The sequence below is a fragment of the Oryx dammah genome, unplaced genomic scaffold (genome assembly GCF_014754425.2).
Source record: "Oryx dammah isolate SB20612 unplaced genomic scaffold, SCBI_Odam_1.1 HiC_scaffold_13, whole genome shotgun sequence".
Taxonomy (NCBI): Eukaryota; Metazoa; Chordata; class Mammalia; order Artiodactyla; family Bovidae; genus Oryx; species Oryx dammah.
Genome location: NW_024070197.1, coordinates 14826487 through 14840287, shown reverse-complemented (window position 1 = coordinate 14840287; position 13801 = coordinate 14826487). Strand labels below are relative to the sequence as shown.

The 13801-nt window shown below is 55.8% G+C and overlaps 1 protein-coding gene across 1 annotated transcript; it reads left to right on the top strand.

Moving 5' to 3' along the window:
- Positions 1-2511: 2511 nt before the first annotated feature.
- On the top strand, positions 2512-13005 carry CCDC97 (coiled-coil domain containing 97). The gene is made up of 5 exons (XM_040252788.1): positions 2512-2713; positions 5924-6379; positions 8266-8544; positions 8978-9107; positions 10871-13005. Exons 1-5 carry the CDS (start codon positions 2674-2676, stop codon positions 10989-10991), a joined length of 1026 nt encoding a protein of 341 aa, XP_040108722.1. The 5' UTR covers positions 2512-2673; the 3' UTR covers positions 10992-13005.
- The last annotated feature ends 796 nt before the right edge of the window (positions 13006-13801 follow it).

Sequence of the window (13801 nt, the reverse complement as noted above, 5' to 3'; positions counted from 1 at the left end):
CTGTCCTTCACCAGCTCCTGGAGTCCACCCAAACCCGTGTCCACTGAGTGGGTGATGCCATCCAACCATCTCATCCTGCCCTCAGTCTTTCCCAGCATCAGGCTCTTTGCATCAGGTGGCCAAAGTATTGGAGTTTCAGCTTCAACATCAGTCCCTCAGTGAACACCCAGGACTGATTTCCTTTAGGATGGACTGGTGCGATTTGTGTGCCTTTCCACATTTTTGGTGCTGGGTGTGCCCCCTTAAACCTGGGGCCCTCAGTTTAAAATCCACTAGTTCACTTTTAAAGTGGTTCTCTGGTTTCTGCCCCTTTCAGTCCACCCAAGCCCCTCCCAGAATTTGTGAATAGAAAGGATGTAACAGGTCCCTCAGCAGAGAGCAAGGTAGGGCCGGTGTTTGGGAACTAGGGCTGGACTGTTGGGGTCACCCCTGGGTGTGACTGCCCATCGACATTAGGTCTGGCCTGGGTGCTAGACTTAAGATGGTTCCTGACTGCTCCTGGATCCAGGCTAGTGGGGTTCCAGGAACTAATGTATCCAGCTAGTGTGTGTCAGTTTTTGCTCTGTTCTTATCCACCCACTCTGGACAGTGTTAAGACCACAACATGACCAAAGGTGGTCTTGGACCCTGCCCTCAAGGGGCTCCCAGTCCAAAAGTGACACCTCATGGAATGGTGACAGCATCAAGATCAGCTGTGAGTGTGTGGGTTGGGTGCAGGTTGTGGTGAGGGCTTCCTGAAGAAGGGGAAATTTTTTTTCAAGTGGGAATGATCTGGGATAAAAGATTGTATCCCCACAGCCTGTCCTCCTTCCCTGGCAACTTGAGTCATTTCTTCTGGGCATGCTGTGCTCCTGGCCCCTTGTGAGGGACAAGGCTGGGACGCAGGAGGAGCCAGTTCAGCCCTACCTCTTCCCTCACAGAACTATCTCAGAGCCTTCTGAAGGGGACATGGGCTACAAAAAAAGGGAGGAGGAAGGTTGACTACCTTTGAGGTCAAATGTGAGGTATCTGACATGCGATGGAGCCAAGGTTGATGCCTAACAGCTACAAGTGATCCTAGAGTGGCCTCCCTGCTGAGAGGGCCTCAGGGCCTCAGGCCCTCTAGCCTGGCAAGTTCCCCTGCTGCAGGTCCATGTGTTGGGCAAGAGTGCCCTCTGCTGGCCTCTCTCGGCAACATCTAAGTGTGATCAGTCCCCACCTATTCCAAGCAGCAACTGAGCCTCTTTGCTCCAGATCCCTTATCATGGGAGGGCAAATAGGAAGTTACTCCTCTGCTTTCAGCCATAATATCAGGGTTACTGCATCAGCCTCGTCACAGATCTCACTGTCCTCCAGTCTATTACCCTGATGCCCTCACCTTCTAGCTCTCCACAGGATCAAGGAGCTCAACCTACTTAATTCGGCTTACGAGGCCCACATACTTGGGCCTGGTGACCTCACTGGCTTTATCTTTTGCCACTCCCCTTTCAAACTTCAGATCACTAAGCTGTTCAGGGAGAGCCACAGATACCTTTTAGGCTCTAAACGCCATGAACTTCTGCCTTGGAAACGCATGTGTATTTGGAACTTTGCATAGATTCATGAGAGTCTCTGATCCTTGAAGTCTGGTCAGGGCCAAGTTTGAACTTTCCTACTCCTGGTGGCTCAGATGGAAACGTCTGCCTGCAATGAGAGACCCAGGTTCAGTCTCTGGGTTGGGAAGATCCCCTGGAGTAAGAAATAGCAACCCACTCCAGCACTCTTGCCTACCAGGCTCCTCAGTCCATGGGTTCGCAAAGAGTCGGACATGACTGAGCGACTTTACTTTTCACTTCACTCCTTGACCATACTGAAGTCCTTGCAGCAAACAGAACTATGGATACCTGCCTTCCCTTCTAGGGCTTTTCCTTGCCCACTTCCTACATGAGACCCTTCTCTACCTCCCTCTTACCCTAATTCCTGCTCATCTTTCAGGTCTCAGGGTATCCATTACTCCCAGAAAGAAACCTTCCCTGGGCCCTCCAGGCTGGGACGGACAGCTCCCTTAGCTGAACCTGTGGGTCCATCAGCCCTGCCCATTTGGTCAGTGGTTTGAATGCCAGTCCTTACCTACCACCTGGGCAAATCAAGACCAAGGTCGTCTTTCCACACCTGCAGATTCTTCAGGTCCTGGAAACAAAGTGGGACGTTCAGTCTCTGATCTCACCACCAGTCGTGCTAACCAGGGACTGGGTGTGATGACAGGCATGCTACAAGACTTAGCAAATATTCTTTGAGGTGGTGAAGAGGATAGACAGGTCTAAACCAGAGCCCGAGCACTCAGAGGTCATGAAGGGTGGTGATTCATCCATTCCCAAATGAAGCATGCTGGGCTCTGGGGTCAGTAGTGCACAGGTTGAACACTGCTTCCCTTCTGAAACCCCACAATTTCGTAGCGGTTCAGGTTGGCGGGGGTGGCCCGGAAGAGCCTATCTGGTCCTGGTGCCCTTTTCCTGCCCGGCTGGAGTGGGCGGGGTCGGGCAGCCGCACGCGTGCGCATAGGAAGGGCCGCCTTCGTCCCGGAACTTTGGTTCTTGATGCCGTGGAGCACCCGGTCCCAGGAATGTACTCAGCCGGAAGTGGCCTCTAAGGAGCTGCGTCAGGAATTGGTGTTAGGAGCTCGCCACGGCGGGTAACAAGTCGTAGACAATCGGGATGGAGGCCGTAGTGACCGCGGCGAGGGAACCTGGTGAAGGTGAGGTCCTGGCCGCGCGGAGGCGGCAGGAGGGTGGGGCTGCAGTGTCACTGTGAAATGTTTCCCCTTGAAGGCGAAGGAGGATTGTATAAAAGAGGGCACCTGTCCTCGGCCTTACCTGTCCGCTTCACCGCTTTGTCCAGATTAACCCCTGTCTTGGCAGGCTGACCTCTTTTATCCCATCGCCTCCCCCGAAATTAACCTCTTCCAGTTCTTTCGGTGTCCCGGGCTAACCCATTTCCTTACCAGGCTAACTCAGTCTAGCAAACCTGTCCCTGTCCCGGGCTAACTCTGGCATTATCTCAGTCAACCTTGCTTTCTCATGTTACCTCCTTCCCTTGACTCCTTCCCTCCCACGCTAACTCTTCTTTGCTAACGCCTCCCCACATTTCACTCTAATTCCCTTTCTCCGAAAATCCACAGTCCCATCTGCTTACTCAGGGTCGTTAATCCATTTCTGTGCTCTCTTTTGCGTTTTCAGTCTCTTTATTTCTCCTGATGCTTCTCCCATCAGTACCTAAAATGCTTTTGTTTTGCAAGTTTTAACCTAAAAAGCTATCCCTTGATTCCATGCCGCCTTCCAGATACCATTTAATCTTCTCCAAAGAGTCATTTACATTTGCCTCCTCTTCCCACCCACCGCTGTCTGGCTTTTACCTTCAGAAACTGCACTGATTAGGGTCCCCAGTGACCTCCCTGTGTGGTTTTTTCTTTTTGTCTTAAGAAGATTTATGTATTTATTTATTTATGGCTGGGGTGGCTCTTTGTTGCTGCATGCAGGCTCTCTCTAGTTGTGGAGAGCCAGGGGCTACTCTTTGTTGTGATGCACAGGCTTCTCACGGTGGTGGCTTCTCTTGTTGCAGAGCACAGGCTCAGTAGTCGTGACCTACGGGTTTATTTGCTCCAAGGCATGTGGGATCTTCCTGGACCAGGGATCGAACCGGTGTCCCTTGCATTGCAAGGTGGATTCTCAACCATTGTACCACCAAGGAAGCCCCACTCTGTAGTTAAACCACATGGCCCGGTTCAGGTTTTTTTTTCTTATTAAACTACTTGCAGAATTTGATGCCATTGACCCCTCTGTCTTTACTGAATGTTTTTCTTTGGTTTCTGTGACACCATTCTTTCTGATTTCCTTCCTCTCTCTCAGGCTCCTCCTGCTCAGCCAGCATTAGTTTCCCATGGCTGCTGTAGCAAATGACCACAAATTGAGTGGCTTAAAACAACAGAAATTTCTTCTCTCACGGTTCTGGAGGCCAGCAGTCTGAAGTCAGTATCACTGAATTGACATCAAGGTGTCAGCAGGGCCGAGGAGGCTCTAAGGAGAACCCGTTCCTCAGCTCTCCTAGCTTCCAGTGGCTCCTCACATTCCGTGGTTTGTTCCCACATCACTCCAATCTCTGCTCTGTCTTCACCTTGCCTTGTCTTCTGGGTGCCTCAGGTCTCGCTTTGACAGGACACTTGTAATGGCATGTAGGGCCCACCAGGATAATCCAAAAGAATCCCCCTATTTCAAGGTCCATACCTTAATCACATCTGCAAAGACCTTCTGAGTTTTGTGGGGGGGTTTTGGCCATGTAAGGTTAACATTCACCGGTTCCAGGAATTAAGATGTGGCTATATTGGGGGGCCATTTTTAGCCTCTCACAGCCTCCTTCCCATCCAGTCATGGCTCTTTCTTAGTCCCTCCTCTCTTTTCATCCCTCACACACTCTCCTGTACCCTCCCCGTGACTTATTTCCTTCAGCTCCACTGCTTTCCTTGTCTCTGATGACCTCTGTAACTGTCCCCAGAGCAACACTTCTCTCCTGAGAAGTCTCCAGCTCCAGGTACCAGCAGTCTCATAAATGCCTTCCCTTGGGTGTCTCCTGGGCCTGTCATACCATCCATGTCCCAAATTGGTCTCAACATCTTCCCCCAAACGTGTTCCTCATCCATGCCTGTGTGTCAGGGACAGTTTGACCAGTTTACTGGCCAGAGGCCTGGACCTTAACTGAATGCCTTCCTCACCTTCCAGCCCTTCAATCCCATGACTTGTCCTAGTCAGCCTCTCAAGCATCTTTTTAATCTATCCTCTCTTCCACAGCCCCTTACATGGTCCAGCCCCGTCTTCTCTTGCCTCAGTGATTAAAACACTCGCTGAAGCCCATTGCACCTATAATCACCACCCTCTTTCTCTTCCCCATCCCAGTCATGCTACCTAAAGGAGTTGTCTATACTTCCCCTCTTCACTTATTTCCTGCTTGCAGTAGCCTTGCTCCAGTTCCCGCCACTTTTGAGAAAACAGCTCTCACCAAGGCGTGCCCAGCCCTCAGCTTTTCTGTTTCCAGTGCCTGTACTGGCTTTGACCTTGTCTGTCTTCTCCCATCAGACCAGGTGCTCCCTGGGAGCTGATTTGGATCCCTCAGTGGGTCTTCAGCGTTGCCCAGCTCAGGGCCCAGCACAGATTTAGAGTTGCTGAAGAGTGGTTAGAGGGATGTGTGTGAGTAGGAGAGAAGGATGGATGAGTGAGTGGAGTTAGTGAATGTATGGAAGATTTCATGAACAAGGGAAAAGGCAAAATAGAGTGAGTCAGTGACTGAAGTGGTCAGAGACTAAGGAAACACACCAGGCACACTTCTCTCTCAGGGCCTTTGCACTGGCTCTTTCCTCTGCTGCTTCCCACAGAAATCTCATGGCTCAGTCCCTGACAGCCTCAGGTCTCCAACTGAAATGTCACTTTTTTGGCAAGACCTTCACTGACTATCCACTTAAAACTGCAGCCTGACCCCCATACCTTCCTCCTCCTCTCTTTTTTTATTTTACTTTACAATACTATATTGGTTTTGCCATACATCAACATGAATCTGCCACGGGTGTACACGTGTTCTCAATCCTGAACCCCCCTCCCACCTCCCTCCCCGTACCGTCTCTCTGGGTCATCCCAGTGCCCCAGCCCTCCTCCTTCCCTCTTAATTTTCCTGCACAGCTCTTGGAACCACCTAACACACTATTGTTTCCACTAATCATGTTTCCATTTGTCTGCCTTCCCCACTGAACTGTCAATCTCTTGCTTAGGGTGGTCTCTCTAGGGCCTAGAACAGTGCCCAGAATATAGCAGGTGCTCACCAAATGTGAAAGGAGTGAGTGAGTGAGCACTCAGTCCCTGTCACCCACTCCCCCTGTCCCCTCTCCCATCCCTGGAGTGACTGATCTCCCCTCTCCCCACAGGCCACACAGAGCCCAGTCCTGGGCACTGGGGGGAGCTGAGCTGGACGCCGGTCCTGCCCAGACCCCAGGACAAGGCAGAAGCAGCAGAGGGAACGCCAAGGGCCCTAGATGCCGACCCCCCTGAAGTGGAGGACGCGGCAGTGAATGCCATGCTGCGCGCGGTGGCTGCCAGCCGCCTGCCCGTGTGCAGCCAGCAGCAGGGCGAGCCCGATCTGACCGAGCGGGAGAAGGTGGCCATCCTGGGCCAGCTGTACCACGAGAAGCCGCTGGTGTTCCTGGAGCGCTTCCGCACGGGCCTCCGGGAGGAGCACCTGGCCTGCTTTGGACACTTGCGCGGTGACCACCGCGCAGACTTCTACTGTGCCGAGGTGGCCCGGCAAGGCACCACCCGCCCCCGCACACTGCGCACTCGCCTGCGTAACCGCCGCTACGCTGCCCTGCGTGAGCTCATCCAAGGTGTGGGGGCACACAGGCTGAGCGGGAGGGGAGACTGGGGCAGAGGAAGTAGAAACAAGGGTGCGAGAGCAGAAACAGATGGAGATCCCCAAGAGACGGAGACAGAAATGTGGGGTGACGGCGTGATAGGGAGAGACAAGCAGGGACTCACGGGTAGAGAATGGCACAGGCAGTGAGAAGGGCTGGGATTTTGCAGATGACAGAAGTGCCATTTCAGGCCAGCGGGTCAAGGACACAGTGCCCAGCATGGTGATAACTGGCCATCTCTCAGGAAAACTAGGTCCCTACCTCATACTGTACAAAGAGGCATTGCCAGAAACCCAGGGGAGTGTGTTCAGGAAAGGCCTCTTGAAACACACACACGTGTGAAATGCATGGAGAAAAACATCAGTGGGACTTCCCTGGTGTTCAGTGGTTCAGACTCCACCTTCCAGTCCAGGGGTCCAGGTTCATCCCTGGTCAGGCAGCTAAGATCCCACGTGCCTCGGGACCGGTAACCCAAAATACAAAACGGAAGCAGTATTGTAACAAGATTCAGTTAAGTCTTTAAAAATGGTCCACCTCAAAAAATCTTGGGAAAAAAACAAAACAGGAAAGAAAATATCAGTACCTTTTTCTCTTTAATTTTTAAATTTTTTGAAATTTTTGTGTAACATTGTTGTTACCCTTTTGCCCATGATGTAATTACAAGCAGCTTTGTGACCGAAGACACCAGCACTAAAAGATGCTAAAAGATGAGAGCAAATGAAGGAGAGGGTGAGTTAAGCTTCTAGTCAGAGAGAAGGCACAGGCTATAGAAAAGGGGGACTGGAGAGGGACACAGTGACAGATGAGGAGCAGGGATGAAGAGCTGAGGGAGGGTGAGTGAATGAAGGAACTGGGGTGAGACAGTAGAAACTGAGGAAGCGGGAGAGAGAGAGACGGGGGCAGACGGGCAGAGGAGGGAAGGCAGAAACCGAGACCCAGAGAGAGAGAGAGAGGGAGTGCCAGTGAGAGATAAGGAGAGAGAGAGACTGACTGGTGGGGAACACCAGAAACAGCTATGGGGGCAAGAGGGGGGACAAGACGGAGCCCAGCATAGGGCTCTCGAGGGTGGGACTGGGCAGGCTGAACTGTTATCTAAGGGACAGAGCTGCCTCTGCCGGGGCAGACAGCCAGGGAAGGTGGGAAGGCCCTGAGACTGAGGGGCAGGGAAGCCCGGCCCACCTGAGGGGTGAGGTGTGGGGTTTGGAAGACCAACCCAGGGACGCCCACGCCTGGCCAGGTGCCCTGCGAGGCCCGATCCGGTGCACACACACGCCTGCTCCATGCAGATGTATTCTTATGTGCCCAGCAGTGCAGGCGTGTCCAGGCAACAGCCAGAAGGAGGCTCAGCAGACAGGCATGCACGGTCTACACACCAGCTCCCCTGTGCAGTGTACCTGCCCACAATGCCCTGCTCACCAGCTCTGAGACACGGGCCCAAGCAGTGTGCTGATGTGTGCATGCATACATGCACGCATGTGCACGCACACATGGGGTGCAAATCCTTGCCAGCACAGCTGCACACGGGCCCTAGGCCACCAGGGCCTCAGGGGCCAGAATGTCCAGCAGCCTGACTGGACCCAACAAACTTGGGACACATGAGTCCACACGTAGATATAGGCCTGGTCATGTTCACGTGCTCACACACATTCGTGAGTCCTCGTCGTCACGACCTCAGACATCTGTGCATGTTTCGTTGCATTCCTGAATTTGGGCAGTCACACACTTGTGTGTCTACAGCTTCCAGTCAACATGGTTCCACGGCTGGGTGGACACAGGTCTGCCCAGATGCTCACCCCCACCCAACCCCTTGCCTCACCCGCCGACCCAGACCCCGTGCCCACCCTCTCTCCTCCATGCAGGGGGCGAGTACTTCAGTGATGAGCAGATGCGCTTCCGGGCCCCACTGCTGTACGAGCAGTACATTGGGCAGTACCTGACCCAGGAGGAGCTCAGCGCCCGCACCCCGGCTCACCGGCCGCCCAAGCCCGGCCCCCCCGGCACGCCCACCTGCCCACTCTCCGACCTGCTGCTCCAGTCCTACCAGGAGCGGGAGCTGCAGCAGCGGCTGCTCCAGCAGCAGGAGGAGGAGGAGGCCTGCCTAGAGGAGGAGGACGATGAGGAGGACGAAGATGAGGAAGGTGAGGGCCGGTGGCCAGGAGGCCCCACATCGGCACACCCAGCTCCAGCCTGTGTGCCTTAGCTCCTTGGCGGCACCACCTGCAGGAACAGATGGCACATCCTCCCCTGCCTGCCCTGAGCACCCCAGCCCTTCCATCCTCTCCAACATCCCTGTCCCCCTCCTTGAAGGACATCCCTCACCTCCAGGCCTTCACTCATGCTGTTCCCTCCGCCTGGAGGGCCCTCCCTTGACCGCCCTCCTTCAGGTGTCAGGTCTCCACCCTGTTCTGTGGCCTCCAAAACACTGCATTGTCACGGGTTTGATGTTTGCCCTGGGAAGGCAGGGACAGGGCCATCGCGGTCACTGCCCTGTTCCCAGGGCCGCCCAGCATGAGGGATGCAGCTCTCTGTGCACCCCTCACACCCCCCCCACCCTGGGCGTCTCCCCTACAGACCAGAGACCTGGCAATGACTCGGAGGCCTGGGTCCCCGACTCGGAGGAGCGGCTGATCCTGCGGGAAGAGTTCACCAGCCGCATGCACCAGCGCTTCTTGGATGGCAAGGATGGGGACTTTGACTACAGGTGCTGCCCTGCCCTCGCCCCTGGTCCCCCAGCCCAGCATCCCAGCTTAGGGGTGATCAGAGGTCAGTGGGTGACCCTGGAGCAGCTTTGTCCATCTCTGAGCCTCTGTCCCCTCCCCCGAAAGAGGGATTTGAGCGGGGCTGACATTCAGCTCCACGTTGATAGACCACCGAAACATTCCTGTCCGGGTAGATGATATGGCAGCCTGATATGAAGTGTCCCCAGGACCACAGACCTCCTCTTGCTGCAGGAAGTAATCACTGGCAGGGTGACGCCTGGCATGGAGGGGCCTGTGCCGGGCGCCCTTGCTGTGCTCGTTGTTCATTTCTCCAGTACAACCCTAGGGAAAAGATTCCCAGGCCACCTGGGAGAAAAGAGATTTTGCATCAAGGAAAAGGACACAGGTGAGTGAATATCAGAGTGAAAAGATAGATGCTTTTGTCAACTGTGGCAGCCTCGCCTTGTGGTCTGAAACATCAGGTGTGGCAGCATAGGCCCCACCCCCCACAGCACGTGAACAAGTGGCCCCTCGGGTCTCATCAGTAGAATGGGGGTCCTCATTGCCTCGGCCACACCAGCCCCTGGTACCAGAGCATCTCTGGTCCAGTCTGGGATCCCCAGCTCCAGAGGCAATTCTGGCTGATCCACTTCAACGTTTATCACTCTCAGGGCTCCACACAAAGCAGTGAGTAGAGTGCGTGGGCCCTGGGCACTCAGTAAGGACACCACTGCCATCATAAAGCCAGGTGCCCACGAGGAAGTCAGACCCAGCATGGGGTGGGGTGTGGGCCGAACCCTGTGCCATCTGTGGGGGTCGGGGGGGAGCTGCTGGCCTGCATTCACCACTGGGTTCTCAGCGCTGCCGTGTCCAGACTCTGGGGATCAAGCAGGGAACAAAACCAGTGGAAGGGTTCTCTGTCCAAGGGCGTCCCACTCCAGTGAGGAAGGCAAAAAAGGATCTAGTGAGGGAGCCAGAAAGAAAAAGCAGGGGGGTGGGTGATGAGGTGGCCAGGAGAGGCTCTCTGAGCAGGTGACATTTGAGCAGAGACCTGCAGCAGGGGAGAGGTAGGTGAGGGAAGAGCATTCCCTGCAGGGGGCAGGAGCAAGAGCCTTGAGGGGCACAGAGATCCGCAGGGCGGGTGAGGAGGGAGCCAGGTGGTCTCATCAGAGGCAAGGGGGCTGGACTGGACAAGGCTTCCTGCAGCGGAGAGCGTGAGCAGGCCTGGGAGAGTCCTCACAACAGGACCCCTGGCCGCCGGAGGATAAGGTTTCTCCCTGTCGGCACTGTGGACCTTTTGGTCCAGATGATCCTTTGTGCGGACTGTCCTGCGTGCGGCGGGCATTGAACAGCCTGCCTGGCCTGTACCTCCTGAACACCAGCAGCAGCCCCCGCCTCCAAGTTATAACAACCAAAATGGCCCCAGTTACCACGAATGTTCCCTGGGGTGGGGGTGGGGGGCAGAATCTTCCTGGTTGGGAAGAACTGCCTCTGGGGAATGTGGGCCCATGTGTCACCACATCTTCCAGCTTTTTAAGAGAAACCAGAAGTTGTCTTCTAAGATCTTTCTTTGGCAAGTGTTACTTTTTGTGTGAAGCCCTCAGAGACCCAGCCTAACCCAACTGTAAGTTAGCTCCAACTTACAGCTGCCAGCAAACGGCCTTTCATTTTGGGGGCACCCTGGGCTCCAGCTCTTCTGCCTGGTGAGAAGTAGGGAGGCCGGGGTGCAGGCAGAGCCCATCCCTGACAGCCCCTCCCCCTGCAGCACTGTGGATGACAACCCCGACTTCGACAACCTGGACATCGTGGCCCGGGACGAGGAGGAGAGGTACTTTGACGAGGAGGAGCCCGAGGACGCACCCAGCCCAGAGCTGGACGGGGACTGATGGCTGTGGCTGCCCACTGCCTCCCGCCCGCACAAGGCCAGCTCAGGGACTTTCTCTAAGCAGAAGCAGGGTGGTTGCCCGGTACCACCAAGCCTGGTGGTGGTCTCCACGCCCTCTCCCCAACTGTGCCTGGGCGTCCCCCTACCCCTCATCACTCACCTCAACCTCTTTCTCTCTGCCTTTCTAGCTCCTGCTATCTCTGTCTCTCTCTCCCCATCTCCGTTTCTCCTTTCCGCCTTTCTCTTTCTTCCCCTCCCTTGTGCTTTGGCCTCTGTCCCCACCACAGGGCCCAGGATGAACATCCTCCCTTGGACCTAGGCCAGGGGGCCCTCTGTGGCTGGAGCTGGCCAGGTTGACCTCAGAGCAGTGCTCCACCACCCTGCCCCACCACCAACCCTGCCCTGACTCTTCTGCACTCTGCACTGGCGTCTCAGGCTTGCAGGTGCACCTCCTTGCCTGTTACCTTCTGTCTCCTATGGATTCAGCTCTCGGGACCCATGGCCACACATTCCCATCTCTCTCAGCCTTTATGCTAGTTCTGTCCCTCTCTGCCTTTATCTCTGGGTTTCAGGATCCCCGCCTCCTCCCCAGGCTGTGAGCATCCGCCATCCTGGCTGCTCAGTAACCCAGCCTTGCTGTGGACAGCGGGGAGACCCTGGAAGTGGCCACCTGCTCTCACCTCTCCCTCAGGGCTCAGGTTTGGGAAAGGTGGGCAGGAGCAACGTGGGACCATGGGCCTGCCAGGTTGGGTAGGGGGGACTCTCCCCTCCCAGCATCCCTCTCCCAGCCACAATTTTCCCTTCCTTCCTTCCTTCACTTCCTCCACCTCCCTCTCCCTCTCCTGTTTATACTCCCCGAATACGCACAGGCTGTTATCATGGGTCCTGAGTCATCCCACATATACACACAGTCGGCCCCAGCCTCCCTGCCCCCAGGCAGCCACAGAGTCGGCCCAGGGAGCCCCCTGCCGCCCTGGGCTAATGGGAGCCAGATGGCCGCCTGGTGACTCAGCAGCCGGCCTGTGGGAACCCAGGCGTCCCGCCTTCCCATGGCCCCGCACTCAGCTCATGCTCCCCCAGCAGACATACACAGAAGGGGCTGGCTGCTAGCAGGGGGAGGACAGAGGCCATATGCTGGAGAAGAGGGGAGTGGGGACCTCTCACTCCCATGAGCCAGGCCATGGCCTGGCCTGAAAGCCCTCTCAAAACTGCCTCCAGCATGCAGCCCAGGGTGAAGGGAGACTCCGAGGACTCCTGGGGCTACAGCACTTGACCCCCACGGCTCGGCTCTGCCCTCTGGGTCAACTGGAATTAGAGCCAGACACAGAAAGTGAAAGCTGGATGGAAGCTGGAGTTGGAGAGGTGGTCGGTATGGTTCAGATTATTGAATAAGAAAGCTTCCAGTTCCTGAGCAGTTCGGTCCTGTGCCAGGCCCTGGCCAGGTGCCTGATGCTGCACTGAACCTCCAGACAGCCCCAGGAAGCGGGGGCTCCGTCCCGTTCCATGTGTGGGCCATGGGCAGCCCAGAAAGGAGATGTCACATACTTAAGGCCAAGTCTTCGAGACCACCTCCTGGCCTGCCTGTCCACTCAGGGCCACGCGGCGTGGATGGACACACCCATTTCTCAGGGGTACCGACTGAAGGAGAGTCAGCTGCTGAGGCCGCTAACAGTGGATAACGCCTTTGAGGCCCTCCTGGTATGCTAGGCACTGCCCTTCCTCTCCACAGACGAATGGAATCTTCTAGTGTTTAGTCAGTACCTGGATCACTGGACCATCACAGAGATTCTGTGCAGTGCATACTCTCAGCACCGACAGTGCATCTCGGAGGAGGTGCAAGGCTACCCCGTCAGCCAGACCCCCAGCTTGGAAAGATGAAGAGGGTGGGATGTTTGTCTCAGGTGCTTGTATTCATGCCCTCAAGTTGTGAGGGGTCTTTCATACCACAAGTATCAGCCCCGGATGACCTGTATATTTTCCATTTGATCATTAAATTTGTGATATACTGTGCCATACATAAATTTGTTACATAATTTTTTAAGTGATGAGAGACAGCATTTTGAGTCAGAGTTAGGGTTAGTCAGATGGCGGAGCAGGAGCGTCTGTGCCCAAGAGACAGAGGTGGAGCCTGGAGACACACCCCCATCAGAGCCGTTGAGACACCGAGGTGCCCAGAGAGGCGCCTGCCCCTCCGCTCCTGCTCCTTGGGGTTGGGGTGGGTGGAGAGGCTGAGTCAGGGAGGGGAGAGCCCTTCCGGGGGCATCCGGCCCCCACCCCCGTGTCTCCGGTCTGTCCTCCTGGTTGGGCTCTGCTGGCAGCCGGCTCCCCTCACACACACACATCTGACACCTCTGTGCCTCCCGCCAGAGCTAAACCTGTCCCAGCCCCGCTCCTCACTGTCCCCTCCTTCCTCTGCTCCTCCCCTCGCTCCGTCTTCTCTCTGGGGGTGCTGTCTCTGCAGCTCTGTCAGCATCTCCCCTCTCAGCCTCTTCTCTTCCCACCGCTTTGCCCCCCACCTTTCTCTCTCCTTGTCTTTCCCTCCCTCTCAGTCTCTGCTTCCCCATACCTTTCTGTCGCAGCTCCCCGCCCCAGCTGCTCCTCTTGGCTACACCCTCATTTTTTCCTACCCCTCTCTCTCCTGTCTCCTGGCCCACCCTCCTTGTCCCCACTCTGTTGGTCTGTCTCCCAGATCCTGGGAAGCCCAACAGGAATGTGTGGGTCAGGGCTTCACTGGTGGCCCCTGGGAGCCCAGGATGAGGGGTCACCACCTCGCCCCCACCCAGAAAGGGGGCGGGAAGGGGCAGCGAGGCT